The sequence below is a fragment of the Pygoscelis adeliae genome, unplaced genomic scaffold (genome assembly GCF_000699105.1).
Source record: "Pygoscelis adeliae isolate BGI_AS28 unplaced genomic scaffold, ASM69910v1 Scaffold304, whole genome shotgun sequence".
Lineage (NCBI taxonomy): Eukaryota > Metazoa > Chordata > Aves > Sphenisciformes > Spheniscidae > Pygoscelis > Pygoscelis adeliae.
Genome location: NW_008824558.1, coordinates 963,771 through 975,763, shown reverse-complemented (window position 1 = coordinate 975,763; position 11,993 = coordinate 963,771). Strand labels below are relative to the sequence as shown.

At 44.7% G+C, this 11,993-nt stretch overlaps 2 protein-coding genes across 2 annotated transcripts in view; one reads left to right on the top strand and one right to left on the bottom strand.

Moving 5' to 3' along the window:
- The window catches only part of MKRN2OS (MKRN2 opposite strand), a 6,027-nt gene extending 5,869 nt beyond the window's left edge, over positions 1-158 (bottom strand). The window contains exon 1 of the mRNA XM_009322013.1: positions 64-158. Within this exon, the coding sequence (XP_009320288.1) occupies positions 64-158 (95 nt within the window). The remainder of the gene's footprint in view (positions 1-63) is intronic.
- On the top strand, positions 159-9,633 carry MKRN2 (makorin ring finger protein 2; the record flags this gene model as incomplete). Its single annotated transcript, XM_009322012.1, has 7 exons — positions 159-331; positions 2,009-2,187; positions 2,979-3,283; positions 4,696-4,910; positions 6,382-6,492; positions 8,680-8,824; positions 9,472-9,633. Coding segments are annotated over 7 exons (1,272 nt in total), but the record flags the coding sequence as incomplete, so codon positions are not given.
- Between the last annotated feature and the right edge of the window lie 2,360 nt (positions 9,634-11,993).

Sequence of the window (11,993 nt, the reverse complement as noted above, 5' to 3'; positions counted from 1 at the left end):
CCAGCCCGGGCGGGGCTGCGGGTGCAGAGAGCGGTTACGCCGCTTTGCGGGCAGCCTCCTCACGGGGGACCTTTATTCCGAGGACGAAGCGGGGCCGGGCGCGGGCGGAAACGCGCTTCGGCGTTGCCTGTGGGAAGGACAACCGTTCTTGTGCTCATCTTCGCGAAAGAGACTTCTCTGACCAGAACTACTTCTCCCCCAGGTACTACGTGCAGGGAGTGTGTCGGGAGGGAAATAAGTGTCTGTTCTCGCATGACTTGGCTACAAGCAAATCCTCGACCGTCTGCAAGTATTACCAGAAGGGGCAGTGCGCCTATGGAGCTCGGTGCAGGTAAAGACCTGACTCTTTGGGGGATGGGGAGTTCAGAAGAACTGGGCGGCGTAATCGCGTGCAGTCAGCTTTAAACTCCAGGGAATCAAAGATCAAGAAAAGATAAGACTTTTTAAATGACAAAGGGAAGGAAATAATGTATTAAACGTGAGCTTTTTCTCCCCTGGCCAAAACCAGCGTATGGATGCAATATTACAGTTTTACCCTGCCTCGGCTTCAGCCGTTATTTGACTCTAGAAATTGAAGTTCAGGTTTCACGTATGTTTTCGTCTGGTTCGCATCATAGTAAGACCTGTTAAATACAAAAAGCCAGAGCCTCCGATGTGCCGCTTCACATGAAACGACATTTGGCTGCGTGGTTTGCTTTCCACATGACTGAAGCGTCTGGAAGCGGGCGGTGTTTCGGCAGTGCTTCCCTCCGCTCTCCTGGTGTAGCTCGTAGCCTCCTTTGTGCAGATTCTAACGCGCAATTTCAAGGACTTTCGGTCCTGTCTTAAAGCAGAGTGTTTTTCTCACACTCCCCCAGGTTTGGCGGGAAAGCTGAGCGGTGCCACACCTTTTCCTGAAGTCTTCTGGTTAAAACTCCTTGAGAAATGCTCTAGTAAATACTGTGCGTTAGTTAATGTTGTTACATTCCGCCGGGGAGGTGCCACAGGGCAGCCCGTGGCTCCTTTGTGGACGAATTCTGGTGGCGGATGAGAAGCCTGTGTTTGTACCTTCACCTGGCAACACCAGGGGATCTGGCAGCATTGCTGTCATTGCAGTGGCTTAGTTATAGTTCCTTTCCTTTGCTTAGCTCGGGGTACCAAGCTTGGATCAGGAGGCTGAGCGTCGGTGATTTCTGTAGCTTCTGTTGGCTGCTCGCATCGAGTTAGTAACGTATAGTGTTGCTGACAGCCGTGTTAGTCACGGGGACCACGTCATACGCTGGCCGGACCGTAACGATGGCTGCCAAGCCTGGTGCGGTTTTACTCCAGCTGTTTTGGTGGAGTTCAGGGCACCCGATGCGCATAAGCGATTCGTGCGTATGGCACATCTGTAGGCACTAAGTACGGGACCAGAAACAGATACAGAGGATATTTCTGTTCCCATCAAAAAAATTCCAGGGTTCAGGTGTGTCCATGGCTTTACTGGACCAGCCTCTGTACTGCACCGATTGCTCCGCTGCTGGAGTGTATCTCCATAGCTTTACCGGATGTTTCGAGTCCTTTCCTATCCCCTATGCAAATGCTGCATCTTCTCCTGTGGCGTGGGAGCGTAAAGTCTAAGCGTTGCTGCTTGTAAGGGGAAAACAAGACCTCGAAATGTCACTCCTTCCTGCACAGCATTTTGAGGTTGCTTCTCAGAAATGCCAGCAAACCTGTTTGTGTGAGGAGATGACGAAGACCTAATTTAATATGCACATGAATAATGTTCTTTCAGCTGTGCTGGGTGTCTCTGGAGAAGAAAACAGAGGTGTGCTTTCAGAGGCATCCATTTTCTGAGGCTGAAAAACCTTTTGGTCTGGATCCGAAAGAGACTGAGCAGTTCAGTCAAATTGTCAGAACAATCCTTTCCAAAAAAAAAAAAAAGCAGCTATTCAGTTTTATTTTGTTTAAATATTCACTGGGGGAGCTGTCCCGCCACTGTGCTAAGTTTAGCCTTTATAACACTTGTTCTGTCTTTTTCCTCTCGCAGATACGATCACACCAGACTCCCTGCATCAGGGGGTGCAGCGGCCCCTGCGCCGCCTCCCCTCCCGTCGGCAGCGCCGCACAATCCTCGCCATCCTCCCGAGCACAGCGCGCCGATAATCAGGAGCAAACTGCACGAGACTGGCAAACGGGAGAAGAAAACGCTGGTGCTCAGGGACAGAAGTGAGTGGGAGCGGTGCTGTGCTCGTCCTCCTTGATGCTTGATAGGAGTTAGCTGGTTTTTCTCCTTCTATTACTTGAGTTTCACGGACAGCTGGAGAGGTGCAGTCGGACTTCCTACCCGACGAGGCCTCTTTCCTGGAAACGCTTGTGCCTGGCAGTGCCTTTGAATGACCGTGTCCAGCTGGCTGGCTTTTAGCCTGGTGTTCCCTGAAGGATGGTTTTTGTTTGGGGGGATTTTGCGGGGTGTTTTTTTGTTTTGATTTGGGGTTTTTGGTCAAAATATCTCTGCCCCTCAGATCTTTCTGTGCATTTTGTACTCAACGTGAGGGCATGTGAAATGGTGAGAAACCTGGCCGCTTTGTGCCAGGGTACCTGGCGCGCGCTCTGTGGAGGATTGTGCCAGCCCTTAGGAACACAAGCACGGAGATGTCTGTCCACGCCTGACGGGCAGGGCAGAGGAGCCGAGCCCCCCTGCCGCCTGCACCCCTGTTCCCACCTGTTCTCTCTGTCGCACTGGATGGGCCGGTTGCCCTAATGTGAAACGAGAGGATTTTTTAGCCTATTTGTAAACAGAAAACAGCTGAAGAAATCTTGAAATCAAACTTTTCAGTAGGTAGTTTGTGAAAATTTCTGTGATTTGTGAGCAAAAGGGGCTTAGAGATGAGATTTCATTCAGGAGAAAACTTTTAAAAAAAAAAACTGGTAATCATTGGAAAGAAAGTATATGGAGCTTCTTGAGTGGGTTTTGTGCAGTGTCTTGTACGGTTCATATTATGTTTCTGTTTCCCAAGATCTGTGTGGCTTGACTGAAGAAAAGCAGAAACCCAGTGCCGCAAGCGGTGTGCTGTGTTGCAGTGACCAAAATGACAATCTGGAAGTGAAGCCCCATTCGTATTTGGAAGCTATTTGCAGCGGACTGGAAGATCCGGCAGCTGGAAGCTCCTGCGCTGACGGAGAGCAGCTGTGTCCTTACGCTGCGGCGGGAGCGTGCCACTTCGGGGATCGCTGCCTTTACCTCCATGGAGACGTGTGTGAGATATGTGGATTGCAAGTACTTCACCCTTTTGACCAAGAACAGAGGAAGGCTCACGAGATGGTAATATTAACATGAAATTGGTGTGAGGTTTGCTTTGCTCAGTGCAAGATTTGGTTGGTTTGCTCCAAAATCCAAAGATGTGTTTTGTAGAAGAGCCTGTTGTTCCAAAGAGCTTTTGTTTTATTGTTTGTCTAGCTCTAAAATGATCCTAAAAGCAGTCTGTTCAAGCATCTGCGGCTTAGTTGGTAACGATGATGCAGATAGCCTTTTACAGCAACTTCTTTTTTTCCCATTTCATCCTTATCGGAAACTTGCCCGCAGCCGGTCTGCTGAGTCACCTCTTTAAAAGTCTCTTCCTGGTCGTGGCCGATTTCAGGGCAGGGTCAAGTAGGGACAGGCTGAACGGAGTACAGAGATTTTGGAGCTGAACTTGAAGCAGGACGGCTGGAGGGACTGGATGAGGAACTGGTTGGGTAAAGACGGGCTTAAGGGGCTGCTCTTTTCTCTGCCTGGCTACCAGATTTAGGTCAGGGCTGGTCAGGAACAGGAGTTCTCAAGGCTGAGGAAGAGAAAGACCAGCAGCGTTAGTGGTTACTGAATCATAAGTGTCTCCAGAATCTGGAGTAGAATCCAAGGGGTTAAAAATCTCAGGTTTTGTGCAGTCGGCATATATTTGCAAAACGTGCTGGCGTAGGAGTTCTCACTTCTCCCGGGAGCTCGTTGATGTCTGGCAGGGTGTCCCGTCACCGGTGCTGTCAGGTGCTCAGCTCCGGAAGCAGAGGTGTGTGTTGGATGAGAAGGTGCAGTAGTCAGAATGCTGCCATTAATGTGGAATTAATTTTGTGTCTTTTTTTTTTTTATTACTGTAATTTAAAGTCTTTTAAATTTATTTTACTTGTCAAGCCCAGAGAACTTAGAAACGCAAGAGGTAAAACTATGCAGGTATAACCAGCAGCTCACCTTGCAGTGCTGTGAAAGTGTAAATTGGTTATTGATTGCCACTGCTGGGATACTGTGCTGAGAAACGCTGTAGGAAAGCCTGTAATGAGAGACTAATTCCTTAGCTAGGGTAAAGCTTAATATCTGGTGGATGAGTGTGGCCTTAATGCTAAGCAGAGTAACATCTTGAGTGTGGCATCCATTCTGGACCCTGAATTAGATGGGTTTAGGGGTATTTGAAGCATTTCCTTGTGCAATACCTGTTCCACGACAGAGGTATGGAAAGGTGTAAATGAAGAGTGTTCAGGCATTTTTACTTCTGATACTCCTGAAGCTGCAGAGAACATTGAAGGGCTGAAATATGTGATTTAATGTTCTTAGAATTAAATTATGACGATGAAGGGTAAGAATGATGCTCTTAATCAGCGTACCTTATTTTTCCTGTAATAGAACCCTTTCATAGACACGCTTGTTTTACCAGGAGCAGGCTGATCTATGGACTGCAGTAACCAATGCCGTCTCTCCTGTGACAGATGTGCATGGCGACATTTGAGCATGACATGGAGAAGGCCTTTGCCTTTCAGGCAAGCCAGGACAAAGTGTGCAGCATCTGCATGGAAGTGGTGTACGAGAAGCCATCAGCCTCCGAGAGGAGGTTTGGGATCCTTTCCAACTGCAATCACACGTACTGCTTGTCTTGCATCCGGCAGTGGAGATGTGCCAAGCAGTTCGAGAATCCAATCATAAAGTAAGTTGGTGTTAACCAGAGTCTCTTCTCTGTGGCCTGTGTCAGCGAGTTGGGCTCTCCGGTGTGCTTCGTCTTGACACGGAAATAAAACTGGTGATAAGGGATTCCTTAGCTGTAAATATTAGCACAGCCATTAATAAATCCGAGCTCAGAAAATCCCAGTCCAAGTGCTGGCAAACGCCAGGACATTGGAGTATGGCTGTGAGAAGAACTACCTTAAAGACGAGTAGGATGCGTCGGGTATCCTTTGGTAACAGTTTACTTACATGCTGTGGCCCTGTGCGGGAAGAGCTGGGCCCTTTGTAACTTAGCCCTCTCTCGTTGCGTTGACGGTGGGGCAGAGTGCACACGTGTGGACTCTGGAACAGCTGAGACCTTGTTATCCTGTGCCCTTCACAGTACCCTGCGTGCAGGAACAGTAACTCCTTTTTTTCTGTGTATATGTGCTTAATTACTGGATTTTTCTCTAAATGATAGTTTATTCAAGCTAAATGTGCCATTAATCACACATTTATCTTTATCTGAGTAAATGCCTTCATCTTCTAGCTATATAAAAAGTGCATTCCAAACATGCTCCTCCTTAGGTGACAGATTTTAAAACATCTAATGAGGGCAATTTCCATTTTTTGAGCATCTCTCTGAAAACCCTCTCAAGTTACAAGCGTGCTGAGGAAAAGGTGGGAAAGATTTTCAGTCTTCTGCCAAAATAGACTTTTCTGCACAACTTTCATCATAAGTTTCATTGAAGTGAACGTTAGCTCTTTAGAACGTAACCTGTATTGGAGTCGAGCTTCTGGTGGACAGGTACTGAGATATTCTGCCTAAGGTAGGGACTGTGAGGTGTTTTTTCAGAAACGGCACCCTGGAAACCGGTTTGAGTATGGATTCAATACTAATACAAATTCTTCAAATATGTTTTTTACATTTCTCCATAATGGTGAACGTACCGGTCGCTGCAAAGCTAATCTAAGGGGGGGACTTGGCTTAGTTCTAAAAGCACTGCCTGCTGGGAGGCAAGGTGCTTTATGGGGCTTACGGGGAGGGGGTGATAAAGCCTTTCCTAGGCTTGTTGAGGTACCTGAAGTTGCATATTTGATTCTTGATCTTTGTTCATGTAGAAATCCATCCCATAAAACCACTAAGTGAAGAACTCATCACTGCTGGTAGAAGTCAGAGTATGGGGATTAGCAAACGCAGTTTACTTCTGCGTATTGAGGAAATAAATACCTGTTACTTTTGTTCGGGTCTAGAAACAAACGCAAGGTAACGCAAGCCCTGACTGCACTGAATTGGATCATTTTGATTGATTGAAACTAATCACAAATGTGCACGTGTGCTGTACTGCCGTCTGCCGCTTCAGCGTGACAAACCATCTCCCTTTCCCTCGGGAGACTGCTGTTTCTGGCAAATTTATTCAGGAGTATCACGCTCGGCAAGTAACAGCATTGCTGTTTTGTCTTGATCCATTAAGGTCTTGCCCGGAGTGCCGCGTGATATCCGAGTTTGTCATTCCCAGCGCGTATTGGGTGGAAGACCAGGAGAAGAAAAACGAGCTGATTGAAGCATTTAAGCAGGGAGTGGGGTAAGTTCAGTAACCGCAAATACTGTTTGCATTGTCCCTAGTGTAGGTACACCAAGACTTAAGTCAATCAAAGCGCCTGTATTTTTAAACTTTACGTAATTGCAAACCATTCCACAGAGAACTCTTAATCCCTGTTAACGCTTTTATTTGACAGCTATGAAGGGGTCTGTTGTGTAATTATAGACCAGAAATTACTCCAACTCACTGTGCTCTGAAATGTTGAAGCCATTTCAGGTCACTTGCCAAAATTGGCTTCACGCGTTTTCTGTTGATCCCTTAGACACAATTGCCTGGAAGGTTGTCAGTTACTGAGGAAAACAACTAGGGAAGGAAAATGTAATAGTCTCTTGAAATATGGGATAAAAATTCAGGGGGCTTTTGTAATGTCTACTGGAAATGGTAAATACTACGGGACTGCATTCCTTTTATTGTCTAATAACGATTTGCCTGGTGCTCGGAGCGCTGGGAGAGGTCTGCTGACGGGTAGTTTTACAGCAGCTTTGCAAAGCTGTGCTTGCCCGGAATGCGTTAAGGGTTGTGTAGTTCACAGAACGGTAAGACAGCATTACTTATCTCTTTGCTCACTCTTCTTAAGGTAAACAAGCAGAGCTGTGCTTGACCTGAGTGAGCGATGACTTTTTGCTGAAGGTTGTACAGCTTTATTCTGTGATGTGCACCAACCTTTAAGCATGCCCTTTGGAGTACGGAAAAAAACAGGCCTAACTTAAATCCGTGTGTAGCTGTTGCTACCAGCTTTTCAGCTGCTTGGAAAGCTTTAAGTCTCCAAAGTCCTGTTATAACACAGCAGCAGAATTGTTGAAAGCAGTACTGCTCCATTAAATGAATCCAGCATCTTGCCTTGTTTTATCTTCTAGTCAGGCAAAATATTTGAATGAAATTAATCACTTTAAACTGAGGTTCTTTGGCTACGGTTTGTTTTCAGTAACCTATTGCTGTCGTGGTTTTTCATTTTAATTCATAAGGACTTTGGATTGAGAATAGTAAGTTGCGCTCAAAAGCCTCAGCTTAGCGCAGTTTTTGACTGGCCGTGCTCTCAGTGAGGTAAGCTTTTGTGTTACTGGAGTAGAGCTGTCAGGTAGTGGCAGAAGTTGGGTTTTGGCTCATCAACCTGTTGCGTAGAAGAGAATACAAAAAGGGGTTTTGCTTAAGTGCTCAGCTAAGACTAATACATTGTGTTGGAGATAGATAGCATTTCTGCACCAAAGAGGTTTTTATGGATAGATCTCTTGGCAGTCAGTTTAACTTGCGGATTTAGTACTGCACGGAATGAAAAAATGCTAACAAAGGGGCGTCTAAGCTAAGAGCAGGGGTCATGCCAGCACAAATCCATTCCGATTTATATGCCAGCACAGGAGGGAAAAAGTCAGACCTAGAAACCTGGAAGTCGCAGACCACCTGAGTTCCAAACCAAGACAAATTCATTCCGCTTTTAATGCACTGCCTGGTTGGGGGGGTTGGGTTGTTTGAGGGTTTTTTGTTATTGTTGTGCTTTCTTCTCCATTTAGTTGCTGTTTGATAAGACTGTATCTATACCTTAGGAACCAGTTTCAGCACTATTTGCACATCAAGTTTACAAGTTCAGTTGCATTTCCTCTTCAGATGTTTTTCATTGTAGAACAAGCCATCACCCCCCTCCCCACCGCCCCGAGTACTGCTGTATGGCCTCTGTAAGGGAACACCTTTACCAAAAATTGCTACACAGCTACAACAGCTTAGTTGAACGACAAAACTGATGGAATTAGCTTGGAATTAAATTAACAAAGTATTGTCATCTCCTTAACAAAGGAGATGACGAGAGGAACAGGTTCATAAAAATGTAGTGGTAATAAATACAGGAGAGGAATGTTGCTAGAGAAATAGGAACGGATTTGTTCATTAGGATGAAAATGCACGTGTAAGATCAATGACATCCTTTGAACATCCCTCACTTTTTCCATGTCTTAAGATAGTTAAATTTTTTTGACTTACGACGCTGTTCTTTTATGTCTGTCTTTGTTCGCTTTTGATGATCTTGCCCATCTATTTTGACTGCTATCAGTTAGGGAACGGGAGACCAAAACTCTCGGTGTGTTAACAGGAGCAGTACTTTGCACCACTGACTAAGGCCCATGAACTCTATTTCCTATGAGCTGAAGGCAGTAACTCTCTCTCTTCTAATTAAATCAGGAAAAAACCCTGCAAGTACTTTGAACAAGGGAAAGGAACTTGCCCATTTGGAGGAAAGTGTCTTTACCTTCATGCTTATCCAGACGGGACACGAGCTGAACCTGAAAAACCACGGAAACAGCTCAGCTCTGAGGGGACTGTGCGGGTAAGGGAATACTCCAGTCAAGTGTAACTAAAAACACATTTTGAATGTCAAGTGTACTACTTAAATATGTTTCATACCATGCAAGGCCTCAGAGAAGCGAAGAAAGCGTCCCTCAAGGCACGGGTTTGTTACTGGGGAAAGGAGAAGGCACCTTTCATTTAGTAGCAAAAATTTATTATCGTTTGGTTTTTTCCAACGAAGCCTTCTCATGGCAAACCTTTCTTCAAGGGAATTCTGCCGTTAAAGCTTTCGCCTGCAGTATTAAAAACTCATCTCGCTTGCCTGCATGTAGCTGGCAGTAAGACCAGCTAAAATGGTTAAAGCCTTCTCAAAAACTCATTATGGCTTGGCCACCACCCTGAATGGTCAAGGCAGGCCTACTGGTTTAATTTAGGTACAGCTTGTTCATGCTGGCTAGGTTGACCTCCCTGTATTCATACTGTAACACTAAAGAGAGCGGTTGGCCCTTTGAATTCAACAGCGAGTGTTGCCGAGAGCGTTAGTAAATCCTGGCACAAAGCCAGCTTTTGAATCTCAACTTCTGACCTTTTTTTTTAAATGAAGAAATAAGACTGATAATGGAAAATATTGTGATGGAACTGTGACAAGTACTGGTTCGCGCTCAATCAGATTTTCTTCTATTCCAGTTCTTCAATTCTGTTCGTCTGTGGGACTTCATTGAAGACAGAGAAAGCAGGACTGTGACCAGCACAGACGATGAAGTAACAGAACTTGGAGAACTTTTAATGCACCTTTCTGGGGCTGATGAGGATTCTGCTACTTCTCAATAAAGGGAACTAAAGGTGCTGTCTTCTATAGCCATCTAGCTATTTATTTAGCGATGCTTTTACTTTCTACAGCACAGTTAGAATCTATGTGCCCTGTGGTTTACTTGTTCAGTCCTGGTAAAGTTTTCAGATAGATGGTTTTTGTATGGCAACAGAAATACTAAAATATATTTAAAAAGTTGAATTGATTGCATGGAAAAATAGCCCTTAATCCCAAGAGGGTTTTCTCCCTCTTCAGCCTAACATAAGCTGTCTTGTGAGTTGAGTGGTAGTGTAAATACAGCTCCTCTCTTACCATTTAAAGCTTAAGCTGTTAAAAACTGTTGCTAAATCTATTTTGGATGTTTGCTTTTTTCCCCCCCTCCTTCACTAAATCAACTAAATGTCTATCTACAAAAACCCACTGGGAATAACAGTCAGTGTAGCTTTTTCTTCCTTGAAAAGGAGATTTAAGAATTAATACACTATACCTCAAAGTAGTGCCTAGAGTTCAGAATGAAGTTTACTGTATTCTTACAGTGAGTGTTTCAGTAGTGGGGCCTGGACACTGCCCCACTCTTGAAGACTCTGCAAGTCAAGTTCCTACCCTTGTTTTAAAATAATTAGAGTGTATAGTGGCAGGAAGTGTCTCTTAGAGCACCCGTTGTAAAGCAAATACAACTGTGCTGATTATTATATTCAGGCAGAGCAATACTGGAGTGACAACATACAGCTAAATTAAACTTACAGCACAAACTGGATTTTGGAAACTGTATCATGAGAGCACGCAGTTACTTTCAATAGTCATTGCAACAGCAATAGTTAAATTGAAAAAAAATTAACTAGTTCGAATGTATTTAACTGGAAGGGAAACCTTGATTCGGGTTAAATGAAGCAGCCAAAATTAAATGAAGCAACTAAGTAATTTTCTGATCTCCTTATGTCAGTGATCTTATAGTTCGCAGCTCTACAACATAAATAATTGCAGTTACAAAAGAAACATTAGTTTTAACTGCTGCTTTTCTTACTGTGTGGCTGATACTTAGGCTTTTCTATCTCCACGTACCTCTGGCATAGTGAGCGATACCTTTCTGAAGCTGTACGTACAGTCTTAGAACAGCCCCGTTTCCACGCACCTCCCATCCCCAGCTGCAGCTGGCAGACAGCGCTACTGAAAGCACAGGCAGGAGTTCAAACGTTGCCCACGTAAGTGACATTTCAGGTGGCTGCACCGGTACTGGCAGCCGGCTCCTTCACCTGTAGCAGTTCTTCAGGAGGTCTCTGGCTCCAGCCGCCCGTTTGCCTCTTTCAGATTAAGGACAGCAATGTTAAAGGCCCAGGAGGTGTGAGGTATTAAGGCACAGCTCTCCTGAGTTAATGGAATTGTTACCAAATTTATTTTTGTTAAAAATTTAATTCATGTTTGCATTGCAGAAGCTCTGAGCAAAAGCAATTTGATTGTGAAATTTGATATAAGAAGTTAATTCTGCCGAGTCATTTGTATTAACTGCAGTGAAACTGAAAATTCAGCCCGGACACAAGAGAAAATGGCTACCGAGTAATACAGCGTTAAACCACTTGAGTACAAGCAGAGTTTTCTCAAGCGCATTCAGCTTACGATCTTAAAATAAATGGAGGGCCCATTTAACTGACGGCTTGAGGATAAGACTGCATACCCTTGAAAGGTTGCTTGTCTGCTCAAAGATTCGAGCATTTCAGAAAGCTTGATTGTTGAGACAACAGAAATTATTTGTCTTGTGAAGCGAAGCATTTAGAAACACTTGTGCAAAGAAACCTTACGTCAGCACAGCAAATAGGGCACTGCTTTGATGGTTAAAAACTAGGATCTAGGTCACTGTCATAAAGCAAACAGCAGGAACCTTAATCTGGGATTCAAACACTTTTAAACGGCACCAAGTTAGTGACTCCAGGATTATCCGCTTCATCTGTGGGCTGGCATTTCTGGGTCAAAACTGAAGCTGAGAAACAGCCCGGATGAAAATACTACATTTCTATAAGGGTTCCGACAGACGAGGGAGAACTGCCCCATCTCTGCTGGCCAACAGTGCCCTCCAATTCAACATGCAAATTTTGCTCTCTGTTCTGACCTAGGAAATGTAACTTCTCCACAATTATTCCTACTCTGAAGTTAATTTTCAGCAATGCTTACTGCGAAGTCAGGCCGTAGCTGGTCAGTATCCTTAACCACTTACTTGTCAGCTGCCATTTAAAACTGGCATAAGAAAGCACCGGTGAAGGTCTTACTCTGGTCAGTGGTATTAGTGTAATTCTTCATTGCCAGTTACAAAGGTGAAGGAAAATGAAGTATCACAGAGAGAGGTAGTACTGTAAGACAAATGTTCACGAGCTGTTGTCCAGACATAGTTCCTAACCCAAAACAC